Source organism: Heterodontus francisci, chromosome 3 (genome assembly GCF_036365525.1).
Source record: "Heterodontus francisci isolate sHetFra1 chromosome 3, sHetFra1.hap1, whole genome shotgun sequence".
Classification (NCBI taxonomy): Eukaryota; Metazoa; Chordata; class Chondrichthyes; order Heterodontiformes; family Heterodontidae; genus Heterodontus; species Heterodontus francisci.
The window spans coordinates 69,523,832-69,538,269 of NC_090373.1; the positions used below are offsets into that span (position 1 = coordinate 69,523,832).

Here is a 14,438-nt window from a genome sequence, read left to right on the forward strand (position 1 = left end):
CTGTCTCACCTGGTAATGCAGCTGTGGTCTTGCTACAGCAAGACCACCAGGAAACTCTTCACCAAAACTCTCCAGCCTCTTTGGCAGCAGGCGGAGGCGGTGGTGGGAGGCTGGATGTAAAATGCCCCAGATGCATCATTAGCCAACTGAAGGCTAAGGTTTTGGACTTTCCTTGACCCCGTTAACATTGGCAGGTTCAGCAGAGGAAATCTGGGCAGCTGCATCCCCACGCTAACAGGGCCCAGAATCCTGGCTTATGTCTTTTCGTCCTTCCAAGCTAAAGGGCGCTGAGTGCAATTTTAGCATCCCCCAGAGCCACCCCAGATGAAATCAGAAAACTCATCAAAGGCCACAAGTAGAGCTTGAAATCTTCCTGGCCTGGATTGCCTATTAAAGATGGAATGATACATTTACCTATTGATATTGCATTGAAGCAAAAAAAGCTCTATTTCTAGTCTGTTCAAACATGTCTTTATTTCAACACGTTTTAAAGTACAGCGTGATTTACATATTTTAAGATCAAGCATTTAAACATCAATTCATTCTGAAGAGACCTGTGCAACAGTACATATTTGCATATAAGATGAAAAACTATGTTCGATGCTTTCAAGGTTGAAGATCGGGTGAGTGAAGTGATGAGTCATTGCAATGGATGGCATTGCATGCCACTTGGGGCAAAAACACTGTCCCAGTTCTACCCATCTGTTATGGACTCTCCGGGCTGTGATGCACTTTTCTTTCTCTAAATCCCAGTTTGCTGTTGACCTTACTCCAAATCTCTATCTGTTGATCTAGGCTCACTGCACACAGTGTCAGCAATATGTGGAATAGTCAGTGCACATTAAAAACAAATATCTCATAGTAGCTGATATTTCAACTTCTCAGAAATTAGTAACAGTTTCAGGCAGGAGAAGACCTTTGGTCCATTTATCCACAGTAGTCCCTCGATGTATTTTGAATAACTCTGGATTACATTTCAGAACTTGTCTAATTCCTTTTTAAAACTCATTGTCTATTGCTCCCTTGCCAGTGATCTGCTCCACAGAATTAGCTTCATTTTAGTTTTTAAAAAATCCCCCTGGATTGTCTTTTTTCCCTTCTGTTGTCCTTAATTTGCATTTATGACCCATAGGGAGAAGGAATTGATCCAGAACTGGAAACTCTCTGCAAAGTGGGCATAACACCTGGAATGAGAGGCCCAGGTTGTCAGCCCAAGGCTCGTTGGCTCAGATCTCCAGCCAACCCACAAGTAGATCCTGAAGGGTGGGGGGTGGAGAGAAGTGAATGGGAGTGGGGAGGTCGAGCCAGGTTGGTAGCGGCCGCAGCACAGTTGTACAGCCAGGATGGGTAATCCTATTCCTCCCAGCTGGTTAGATCATAGTAGACTCAGGAATCTGAGCAGTGCATGCATGGGACTAACTATGTCTAGTTTCTGCTGAATTTGGCAGCAGGGTTTTTAAATAAGAAATTGGCCCCTGATTAACATATTCACGAGGCTTAATGTCTGTTTCACGTGAGTGTCCCAAACATTTGGAAGTCACCCACTTCGTGGAGGGATCAGGCATATTGCTGCCTGAAATTTATTTCCCGAGCACTTATTTCGAGTCCAGAATTGGGGCATGACGCAGGCCAATTTCTCCCCATGTGCTTAAATTCAAGATATAGAGCAGAGAAACTTGCTTTGATCCAATTTGTCCAAATGTTTCATAATTTTAAACACCTCTACCATATACCTCCTCTGTCTTCCCTTTTCAAGAGAAAAAAACCCATGAATGTCAATCTTTCTGATTAAAATCAGATCTGATTTTAATACATGCTGACTGTTTCACGCACTGCCACTAATGTCCACAAATATAGTCAGGGTGCACCAGGCTAGGAGCCTGAGAGATTGCAGTGACAGACTGGGAGCTTAATTGAGAGCACACAATGGTGCAGCAGGAGCCGAGAGCAGAAAATGGTGGACGTGGAGTTTGAGAGAATAAAATGGTAGAGCAGGAATTTAAGAGCAAACAAATGGCCTGAGACAGAGGAATGGTAGAATGGAAACTGGAGCAAAATAAGCACCTGAAAGCCAAGAATAGCAGTAGATCCAAGACTCTATTATTAGATGTAAGTTTGAATCAAGTAAAGATCATTTTACTCGTCAAAGGCAATTTTTGAATGGACTCTTGAAATCACACTATTAAATCAGTCAACTATTTCAAATTTTACCATCTGCTACAAAGAGTAGAGTCTACAGTCATTTATATAAAGGTCACAGATTTTATTTCAGAAAGTAGGTCTTGCTGGAAAGTAAGTGTCAACTTCTGTGTGATCTTCCTGTGCATGAGTACATATGGTCATTATTTCCATTCGAAGAAATAGTGATGTCTAATGTGATTAGCCACACAGTACAAACTTTATGGAATGATTACTTACTCATAAAGCTATGCTTCTCTAGGTAGAGCTTACAAAATAAAGATTTGTAATTTATTGGTAAAGTAGGTTTACAATCAACTTGACATCTCTACACTTTGTTCAGTTTCTCCTATGTGTTTTTACAATCATGCTAATAATAGCAATGGCCAGGGCTAGAATACCTGCGGTTGCTCCAATCATTCCTCCAAAGAGAGTACCATGAATCTGTGTTATCTCACAGCGCTCACCGAAGTACTGGCGTGTTTGAGTTGAGGCGCACCTGAAATAGAATAATGAGAAACATTACTCTCTATTACCAAAGCTCAAACTATTTTGAGTAGTAATAAAAAATGTATTCAGATTATATCTAGCATGATGTATCTCAGTGTTCACAGAATTATAGAATGATACAGCAGAGAAAGAGACCATTCAGACAATCATATCTGTATTGGGCAGCACAATTCCATCCAGTGGCCCCACTCTAAGTGAGAAATCTGTTTTTATGAGTTTGTGATAAATTATTTTTGCTCATATTAATTTTCATATCCTGCATTCCACTTGAAGTTGATAATGAAGGGAGAAAGGGTTACAGTGGTTGCAAAGGCAGGCTTCATAATTAGGGATTTGAGGACAAATTCCTCCTTTGCACTTAGGTATTAAGTAATCACTTGGGCACAGCACATAAAGGTAATTTGGGCAGGGAGAGTTACACACGTAGGGGCTGGATTTTGTGCAGGAGGCGGGGCTCCTAGTGCTAGGCTAACAAGGTGAGATGAACCCAGCCTCTGCATTTTTCAGCACCCCGGAACGATTCTCCGGTCTTTCGGGGTGAAAGTTTAAGGAGGCAGGATCCCTAGCCCTTTAAAGACAATAGAGAAAGGGTTCCCACCCCCATGAGCTAACAGCTAATCACAGGGCTGGTAGCTCAGCAGTATCGGCAACGCCACCGGGAGCGGTGGCCACTGCCAATACTGCAGAAGCCTCGGACCCAGACCCAGCGCTGGAACCCGGGAAAAGAGGTAGATGCGGTGGGGTTGCCAGGGCCAGTCCGGAAGGCCTCGACGAGAGGGGGTGGGGGTGGGGGGAAACGTTCGGTCCAGGGGGAAAGGGGTCCCGGAGGTTGAATTGGTTCCTGGTGGGAATCCTCCATGGGCCACAAATTGCCCGCCTCCCCAAGCTTGCAGGGAGTGTGCCTCATTATCCATGGCGTCCTCCCCGTATGGCGGAGGCCCTTTCCACTGCTGGTAAGATCTGAGCGGCAGCGGGCTGAGGCCCTTAAGTGGTCATTAATAGGCCACTTAAGGGCCTCAATTAGCCTCTGGGCAGGAAGGCCGTCGTCAGCCTATCCCGCCCCTGGGAGAATCGGAAGCGGCAATCCCAGCGTCGGGTTCCCTGGCAGCTGTTGCTGCTCTGATTCTCCAGCACCCGCCTTGCCATGAACCCCGCCGTCAGGAGGAGAAAAAGATCTGGCCCCTAGAATTTGTCTAATTTTATGCCACATGCAACCTTCCTGACAATTATTTAACACTGAAGTACAGAATAGGAAAATCTGCTTGTACAGCTTTTTCAATTCCAAAACCTGCACAGGTGTAAGATAATGGTGAATCAGGAATAGGACAATGTTTGAATCCTGATACTTTTAAAATTGTCCCCAAGCTGTGAGCTTCCAATGACTAAATACCGAGTAAATATACCTTTGAAATACAATGCTGACTGGTGTAGTGCAATGGTTGTACGGTGTTAGTTACAGAGGTCAGATGCTAGCTTGCTTACCAAGGCAAGAAGATGATTGGAAATGCAATCAAATCACACTGTGTAATAAATGTTACCATATAACTGAAGTGAGATAACAACTATTTCACTACCTCAGAATATCTCCACACAAGTTCAGGAAACTTCACTTACCTGCAACCTGCTTTTCCTTTTGTCATAACACACTCTCCACCATTCAGGCAATAGCCAGGTTCACACCAATCTCCAAGGTGGTTCTGTGGTGGATGCTCTTCTAAGTATCCTGTACGTTCCACTGCTCGCCGATGTCTTTCATGAGAGTTCATTGCGGGACGAATTGGAACTTCGCTTTTAATCAATGGAGTCAGATCTTTTAAAAAAATCATTTAAGTTTAGTGATTGGATGCACAATTTAATAATAGTTTTCCCTCTCTTTTTTTCCCTGATCGCCTGAATAATCCTGGGCTTTCGTTCAACAGGTACCAGCCACTCTCCAGTATCTTCTTCAAGTGGCATAAATCTTCATAAGGGAGCCTGAACAGTGAAAGTCAACAGGTTGTGTAACTATGGTGGGCATTACAGTATTCTGTTATTAACTAACATGTACATTATCCAGCAAGAGTCTCTGAATAGTAATGAGGACCATGAAGTGAACTTAATTTCTCCCTCCACAACCCGGGCCAGTTTATATAAAATTCCTGAGCTTATGTGTTCCTCCATTCCATGGCATACAGAACATCAACAAAATATACTTAAGGAGCTGCCAAACTTTCCAGTGTTCAACATAGCTAAACTGTTCTATTTCTTGATTTATTACATTTACTTTTAATTGCCAAGCCAAGAAATTACAGTTTGTGACATTAACGCATGAACACCTTACAGGTTCATAACATTCCTCTGTCGTCTATTTCAATAAAGAGGGAAAGAATTTGTATTTACATAGTTGGTAGCTAGGGAACAGTGTTTGCAGCGGGGATCATAGTCAATGGTTTTGGTTTTGTTTATATTTAAATTTCCGCTGGTCCAGTACTGGTTGAATAATTCAGCAACAGTTGATACCAGAATTTGATATTCAATTTAGTCATTAATAACAGTGAGTGCTGATAGCTTCACCATTATTTCTACTGCAAAATTTGGGCCATTAATAGCACATTATGTGTTGTCAAGAAAATACACTATGCCAAATGAGGATTTTTAAGTCATTGGTTGGAAAATTATATTAAACTTAAAAAAAGGAAAGCTGGAATATTACTGACAACATTTACAAAGACTTGGCCACAGCTAAAAATGGCCACCACAATTTGCATTTAAACACCTTGCACATTCCAAGGCATCAAAGTGGAGATGCATGCCTGATTAGCCTGTACCCAAAACAACGGCTTGCCCTATTGATTGAACTAACTGAGATTTCTTTCATTAGCAAGACATTCAAAGCCATCCTGGGACATTAATATTGAAAGAGCGAACCCCTCCAGGTGTAATCACTGACATCATGAGGCCTGAGAGACTGAAGTTCCCAAACTTGAATCTCATTAGAAAGTACCAGAGAATACACTAAGACAGCCATGTGACCATATGTTCAGCTCTGTGAAAGCTGGGATTTTCCTTTAGACAAGGCAGACAAGCTCCTGAGACTTTGAAGCAGACAGGCCTCAAGTGTTACCCAGGCAGAACCCCATTGGGGTGTGTGCCTCTCTCTCTCCAGATGACATCACAAGTTTGAAAATCATCTGCTACTGAGGACCATCCAAGCCTACAGACTGCGATAGACAGAGACCCAAGGGGGAGAAAGCCACCTGCAATTCTGCCTCCAAGAAAACCCTTGGCCAGGTGGGCCAGCCACAAAGTGCACTTATACCCGTCAAAGACTTCAAGAACACAACTTTAGATAGAAGACAACGGAATCACCCAACCCCACAGACAGTGTATTAATTTTTACTTGTTCTGGATTCTAACCCAAACCAAACTGTCAAACTATTCCTCATCACGTGTGTGTGTGTGAAAGTATAGCATAATTTTATTATTTTATTTAGATCAGATTTATATTTTTAAGTATAATAAACTTACCTCTTTCTTGTTTAACTCAAGAAAGCCTGTCCAATTGGCTCTTTTGCAATCACAACAAAGGAAAAAAGTAAAACACTCACTGAAGTAGTAAGCACATCCACTGTTTAAAAAAAGGAATAAACCCTGTTGCGCTTAAATAAGAGGAAGGACAAGACGGGAGACTTGTGACCCCTCCTAACCTGGCTGTAACAGTGTCCATACATTACTATCACAGAAGATAATTCCTAGGCTTTTTTTAAATTGTACTATCAACACTTTCTATTTTTTTTGAAGAGCGCAGGCGATTTGTTTACATGTGCTGCCCCCCGTCCCCCCAATTACATTTTTTTGCATGGCCACACACCCAATAACACAAAGGGACAGATTTGTGCACAGCCTGCGCCAGAACTTCCAGATTGCTGCACGGCCCTGCTGCTTAGAGGGAACATTGACTGCTATATGTCAGGATCAAGATTTCCAACACTAAAAATTCCTTCTTTATTTTAATGACAGCAACATTATCCATCAGTATTTAAAACCCAGAACAAACAAGTTCCAATGTTGTGGCATGCTATGGTGAAAAGCTGTTGATAACACTCACTATATTACAGTTTATTCCTTTGCCATAATGTGCTTTTACTGCCAATAGTGCATTGTAACAAAAGTCCTCTTCATAAGGCTTCACTCACTAGCTTTTATTTGCAAGCCTCTGTTTTTTTCTGCCATTCACTCAATGATTGAGCAAGTGAAATTTGTGTTCATCTTTTATTGTTTCAATAGTTATCCTACTTTCCAAAATATTGTAGTTCAAACGTGTTTCCTTTTACGTGCAACGCCTTTTGCTTAAGATGTGACAGACAATAGGCTCAGTAGTGCCCATTATTCGTGTGTTGTTCGGGAACCAGAATGTCATCCAGTGCGTGCCTGCACACATCAGGCAGAATTTTGTGCAGCCGTTTGAAATGGGAATAGTGGTGTGGGGGGACGGAGAATCATGTCAAAAGTGCCTGTCCAGAAATCCAGCGTCCTGATGTCAGTTCTGGATTGAGATAGCGGCAGGAAAGCACCAAAGGCAGCATTGCCACTCCACACAACGGGAATCTATTTTAAATTTCTGAACAGATAATTGCAATGCATTTGCAAATAATTCATATGGATATAATGGTAGGCTTGTGGTTTAGTGGACGGTGGGCAGCAATCACGTGCCTTTGGGTTCATGATCATTAAAAGCCAGTGGCACCAAGGCAAGGCTTCAGTGCCACAATGGGTAAGCAGCCACAAATAAAACTGCATGGGGAAGAAGTGGGTGCGGAGGCTATTGTCGGGCTGCAGTGCTGCGTGCTCTGCAAGAGGGGTCGGGGTCTAGGGGTCATGGCAAAGGGGGTCATGATCTCAGGGGCTCTGCAAGTGGGGTCCTTGGTTTTACGTGGCTTTATCAGGTGACCAAACTGTTGGGTGAGATGTTTAGTTGCCCATACTGCTGGATGAGTGAAATGGTCATCAGCAAGGCTGGGCGCTGAGGGCCATCAGGGATTCGGCTGGGAGAAGTTTTAAAAGATCAGTTCACAGGGAAGGATTGTCTTTGCATCAACAACGCTCTGTCGACCCACTGATCACCTGGCTTGGGTCTCAGTCACCCTGTCTTTTTGGACCCCTGTGGCGTGATGTGGTGTCTCCAATGGAGGGAGGGTCTAGAGGCAGCTGCACCTACCTTTGAAGCTCTACAATAAGAGCAGCAGCAACCAGCCATGCCACGAAGGGCCCACCTGTGCTATAGAGTGTACTGGACTCAAATTAGCTCCTCCAAATGTCTGAGCAGCATTGTCAATAAAGACTGCAACTCTCCAGGGAGGCCATCAGCGACTTATGTGCCCTGCTGCAGGACAGGGCGTGACCTATGGGATTGGGGGGGTGGGGTCACCCTATGCCAGTAGCCCTGAAGGTCACAGTGCCACTAAACTTTAACACATCTGGATCACTCCAAGGATCCAAAGGGGACATGTGTGAGGTCTCACAGGCAGCAGGTCACCACTACATTAACAAGGGGACCAATTCCCTGTTCAAGAGGGCTGGCAACTATGTGTACTAATGGACCGACCCTGACAGTCAGGCCGAGAGGGCCATAGGATTCTTGGGCATCGCTGGATTTACCCAGGTGCAAGGTGTAATAGATTGTATGCATGTGGCCATCAAGGCTCCAGCTGCCTTCATCAACAGGAAGGACTTCCATTCAATCAACATTCAGTTGGTCTGCGACCACCGAAAGTGTTTCCTGCAGGTGTGTGCCCACTTCCTAGGAAGCAGCCATGATGCCTACATACTTCAACATTCTCAGGTGCCACAGCTTTTCAGACCCCCCACTCACCTTCAGGGATGGATTTTCGGGGACAAGGGCTACCCATTGAAGACTTGGCCAGTCACACCTGTGAGCAACCCTCCCAATGCAACCCTCCACCCGAGCGACCATCAAGCAGGCCATTGGGCTGCTGAAGATGAGATTCCGGTGCCTGGATCGATCTGGCAGAGCTCTGCAGTATGCCCCAGCGAGGGTTTCGAGTATCGTTGTGGTCTGCTGTGCTCTGCGCAATCTAGCAAGGCAGAGGGAGAAGGTCTTACATGATGATGAGATGCCCGAGCGACACTCCTTCACCGACAAGGAGGAAGCAGAGGTGGGTGATGAGCAGGCAGCACTGGATGTTGAAGCCCTTGCACCAGAGGCCAGACAGATTGAGCGATGGGCCAGGGAGGGAAGAGACAATCTCATAACTAGCAGCTTCCAGCCACCATGATGACCACTCACAGACAGTCCAATAAAGATTCACCTCAATGCATGTAGTCTGTCACCTCCTTGTGTTCTATGCCTAGTGCCCAGCTGAGACACATGCTAGTGCCCCTGGGAGATCATATTTGGCTGTGTTTGCATTGGCATTCCACTAAGGGGTAAGTGTGAAGTCAGCAGCTCATAATTAAAGCATGCTAGAACAATCGCTTTTACACAATGAATGTTAATGGCTTGAACAAAAGAACTTTATATGAAGCATCACATCGCAGATATCAAACACCTGTGGATTCCCAAGTGTTTCTTTATATGTTTATGAGTACTTCTACAAGATGTGACCCCTGCACTAGCAGCTGGGCTTGAGGCAGGCTGCTGATCACACTGCCCCTTGACCTGTGATGACTTTGGCTGTCGTCCTCTGGCTACCTGAGGTCTGCACGTCCCGGCTGCCCGAGGGTTTCCTGCACAGGTGCAGGGCTCTCCTCAAGCATTGTGACTACTGGAGCTGGAGCCACTGGCAGAGGGTTTGAGGAGCTGCTGTCCACACTCAGAGCACCCAGAGGGGAGCCCCCAACTGTGGAGGCCAGCCTCACCTCCTCCCTTTCAAGGCTCACTTGAATCTCCCTGCTGGCCAGAGAAGGACGAGGAGCTGGAGAAGATTACATGCGCGCACTTCCAGATCCGCCACCAGGACCCACGATGGGTTCACTAAATTCTACCCGCCTGCTGCAAATCCCACCCAGGGTATGAGGTCGCGCATAGCTAATGTCCGCTGGAAGTATGTAGAACAGGCAGATAATAACATCAATCGGCATGCAACGTGCCGCCAGTGGTGTCACTTTGGAGCTCAATGCTCCAACCGATGCCCTCATGTTAAGCAGCAGGAAGGACACCTGTCAGTATTATTTAAAAGGATCATTAACTACTTACAGGTTAGTTGGTTGATTTTGTCTGGCTGTTGCTACAATTCTACAAGTGTTTTGGGGTTTTCTATAGTTGTTCCAAGTTGCAAAAATCTAGAGGGAATGGTGCAGCAAGCACTGAAGGACATTTTGCTGACTTCAAAGCTCACCAAGAATTGCGTGCACAAGTCGGCCTTCCCTTTGGAATAAAGCATGATAGAGAGAATGAGCAGCGACCACGCAGAGCAGCCCAAACAGCTAAAAGAGGGAGGAGGAGGAGAGAGAGAAGGGCTCTCACCAGGAGGGCATATCCACCCAAGGTGTTCAAGGAGCAATTCTCCTACCTGAACCTCAATAAGGAACAATGGACAGGATTTCAATTTCATGGTCAGAATCCCAACGTCGCAATAACTTCCGAGTCCCGACCCTGCGCCTATATGGGAACGTGCACATGCCACAATTTTGTTGTGCACCATTGCTGGCGGCGAATGTGGAGGGAGGTGGGTTCAAGCCCGAAGCAGATCCAATTTAAAGGGCAAGCAGCAGCCATTGCTGAGGCTGCCATTCATTCACAGAATGGGGGCACAACCAGAGCAGAGGGCAGGGAGGGTTTCTGTGCCAAGGCAACACCCCCATTTTTCAGAGGTCCTGGAGGTCCTGCTGGAGGCGAAGATGTGCACAGAGGAACATTTTCTTCCCTGTCAGCAGTGTTACGACCAGTTGAGAAAGGGGTCTAGGGTTTCCTTCTCAGCCTTTGCCTGGTTTAACTGTAACAGGGTTTAACTTTAAAAACACTGTGTTTTTGCCCCCCCTCAGTGAATCCCTGTTCACTGCTCTCCAATTGTAAGGCAAAAAATCAACCAGACAGGTTTTCTTAGATTTAATAAAGAAAGGTGGAAGTTTATTAACCATAAACTCTAATTCAGTTAACGACTATGAATACGCGACATGACCACGCCAGCATGCATACACAATAAACACACATGCAGATAGAGACAGAAAAGTAGAAAGAATAAAGAGGAAAAGTTTGAGGCAATAGCTGGGATTTATTTACTGTCCTTTGAGTTCGATGCAGAGTCTTTGATTACCGATAACTCATGCCGTTTCTTTGGGGCCCAGTGCACGCTTTAAAACTTGTTTCAATGTAGGAGTCTTTTCTCTCTTGAAGTTTAAGTGACTTCGTTGGATCCGGAAATTCGTGAGAGAGAGAGAAATTTAAGCAGGAGAGAGGCTTTTGTCTTCCAAGTTCAGTTGTAATCTGGCCCAAACTATGCTGTGAGCAGTTCAAAACCACCTGGGCCAGCAGGTTAGTCATGTGAGTAGTTGTCACAAACTCCTGCGTTTGTGGATTCTTCATCTTACCAGACACCTGGAATGCTGGCTTTCTTACACATTCAATGTCCGGTGATCAAAATCCATTTGGGTTAATTGGATCAGGGAGCAGTCCTTTTGTCTCCAGGCGTTGTCTCTTAGTATGTAAATATTTTCTAGCCACTGCTGATCTCATTTAACAAGTCATCTCTTCAATCCAGCAACAGTTTAAAAATTATTGTTCATATGACAAAATTAATATGCCTCATTCGTGGCAGGTGGGGTCTTCACGACAGCAGCAACAGAAGGCCCTCAAGACTGACCAAGAGGGCATGGCTGGAGATGGCACATGAGGTCAGCAGCAGGGGAGTGCTGAGGTGGAACTGGGTGCAGCGCAGGAAGCATTACAATGACTTTCTTAAGTTTGGCAAGGTGAGTGTCAAGAGAAAGCCAGATGGTATGCCTCCTGGTCAGCTGTCACTAGAATGCCAAGGAGAGGGACATCATGAGGGCACATAGAGATTTCCTCACCATGGGAGAGTGCTGCCTCACTTACCAATAAGCATAGGTCAGAACCCTAGTGCTGCTGGTCAGGAGGCTGGAGTGCAGACTGCAATATCGTATACAAGTGAGAAGCTGCAAGAGGAGAGGGAGGAAGGCATTGTCATAATGGCAATGTTCTGCACCTAGCAGGCCAAAGGGAGTTGACTGCCTGGGGGGATGAAGAGGGCACGCCTGGAAGGTGGACTGCCACAACTCATGATGTTGACATGATTTGAGGAGCAGGCGCTTAATGTGGCCAGAGTGTCCAGCCTCAGGTATGCTGGGTATGGCGAAGCAGGAGTCTGCCGCAGACAGAGTGAAGACATCTCAATAGCTCCATGTTGAGGGGATGTATGGCAATGCCCCTATGTAAACAGCTGTCAATGAATAAGCTGTCATCTCATAATTTTAAGCAGCAGAAGCATCTGCTGACTACACTGATCTCTCATCACCATCTTCTCTTATGTCTCCCACAAGGTCAGCTGCAAAGGGTAGGAGTCCACACTTGGAGAACAGGTTCCCGAAGAGTGAGAGAAGGAAGATACCTCAGAGCCTGCACCGTCACATCTTACCTGTGCACGCTGCACGAGCACAGACCCTCACAACTTGGGTGGCCCTCATGCATCATTAGAGGTGGTGGTACAGCGTGAAGCACGTGTCACTTCCGACCTGGAAAATTTGGGGTAGGAGAGTCAGCTGTGACCAGTCCCCCTTGGAGGATGGAGGACAGGCACAGCCCTGCTCAACAGGGTAGAGATGCAGAGCCTAGCGAGTCAGGAAACAGGTGGCTCTACCTGCAGAACCAAGGTGAGATGTGTGCCCACATGTCGAAGTTACCTGAGGCACTGCAGAGTCAGGGGATGAGAGTGGAGGAATCCATTCATCTCATGTGCTCTACAATGACTCAGTGCTTTGAATGCACAAGCTCCTTCCTTGAGAGCGGCCAACCTCGTCAACAGCTATGTGCGGCATCACACAGAGTGGATGCAGAAACAGTGCAGAGGATGCATGCCAGACTCAGCAGCATTGACCAGTCAGTAATGCAAATAGCACAGAGAGGCATGGAGTGGATGCCAGCTGCGGCACAGCTAGTGGTCCCCTCCAGCGATCAAGGGCACCATGAAGGGGCTGAGGATGTGACAGATGCTGATGAGAAGCCACTCCTCATAGGGCTTCATTAGCATCATCCACCTCCATGGTCCCTCCGACTTAAACTCTAATACGGTTCACGCCTACAGATACACGATGCACCCATATTAGCATGCACACATGATATAAACATGCAAAATAGGGACAGAAAAGAGATTGAAGATATGGATTTGTGTTTCATTGGGGCCCAGCATTCGTCTTAAAAACCTGGTTCCCATAGCAAACTGTTCTCTCCTGAGTTTCACTTGTTTTCACAAGATTCAGTTCCGTGGGAAGTGATGAAAGCAGGCAGGCAGACAGGCAGGAGAGGAAATGCTCTCAGTCCTCGGGCACATGGCGTTCTGCTCAAATCCTTTGTTGAAAGTTCAAATTCAAAATGTCAAGCCAGCTGGTCATGTGACTAAAACTGGTTTGACCACTTCTGTGTATTGGTGAAGCAACTGCTGGGTCCCCATTGTTTCAGCATTGTCTGGTACTAAGCAAATGTCCTGCCAGTCAGGGCTTGTAATTTTAAGTTTTAATGTTTATGTGGCAAAATAATGTGTGCCCCAGTCTTGGCAGGTGGAGGGTTTTCCTGAGACCTCCACACCCAGGGGAATGAAGAAAACGGCGCATTTCATTACAGAGTTTGAGAAAAATATAAGATACAGAAATATATCATGCATTTCTCTCATTCATTTCCATTCATTCACCAGTCTTGAAGCTCATTAAACATGGTCTGTTTTAATTTGTCTTTTTTTTCTTCAGGTGAGTCAGTAGGGGGGGCGGGTCTATCCTGAACTCCCTGATTTTTGCAAAGACTTTTGGCTTCAGGGGATGGGTGGTTCCCTTTTCCTTTGCCTGTAGGGGAGGTCTTTGTTACTGGGACATTCCTACCTGTAGGTATTTGTGCAGACTTACTGCATTCTCCTCTGACACTTTGACTAGGTGAGGCATCACCCTCACAGTTTCTCTACCTCCTACAGGTCTCTCTTTGTCACTGCAGGTTCCTGTAAATGCTGTTAGCAACTCTGGTGGACTGTTTCTCGAGTCTGCATTTACATAGAAGGATGTGGGGTCTAACTTTTCACATTTTTCTGGGTTGGTTAACCAGGTGGTAGGGGATTTCATCCTGGATTCTTCCCAAACTTCCTTTAACTTGCCCTCTGGGTCACTTTTTCCCCTTCTCTTTCTAAACTTTTGTCAGCCAGGTGCCTGCCTGTCCCCTTTTGTTCTCGGTGGGGACCCCTGACAGTTCACCAGCTCTCTGCTGGAGGGTCCTCCTAACACTTGTACAGGACGTAGGGGTGCTGGTTTCGCTGTAGGTTGGGGTTTCCCCTCAACCTGGAACATGTGGCAATTCCTGCAGTACTCCACCACATCTTTGTGGAGTTTTGGCCCGTCAAACCGCTGCCTTATGCGGGTTTTGGTCTTTCGTATACTGCGTGTACAGCCACTGTAGTCTCGTGGGCCCTTCTTAATATTTCTCTCCGGTACCTCTGTGGCACAACTAACTGGTGAACCACTGTCCACTCCTTGCTCTCAGGTCTGTAAGGAGAACTCCATTTCCTCATCAGTACCTCATTCTTTAAATAGTAGCA

At 45.8% G+C, this 14,438-nt stretch overlaps 1 protein-coding gene across 1 annotated transcript in view; it reads right to left on the reverse strand.

Moving 5' to 3' along the window:
* Window positions 1-448: 448 nt before the first annotated feature.
* LOC137357031 (meprin A subunit alpha-like) overlaps window positions 449-14,438 on the reverse strand; it is a 60,520-nt gene continuing 46,530 nt past the window's right edge. Inside the window, exons 13-14 of the mRNA XM_068022977.1 lie at window positions 4,303-4,498; window positions 449-2,677 (exon numbers count right to left, since the gene is read on the reverse strand). Of these exons, the coding sequence (XP_067879078.1) occupies window positions 2,518-2,677; window positions 4,303-4,498 (356 nt within the window). The 3' untranslated portion in view covers window positions 449-2,517. The remainder of the gene's footprint in view (window positions 2,678-4,302; window positions 4,499-14,438) is intronic.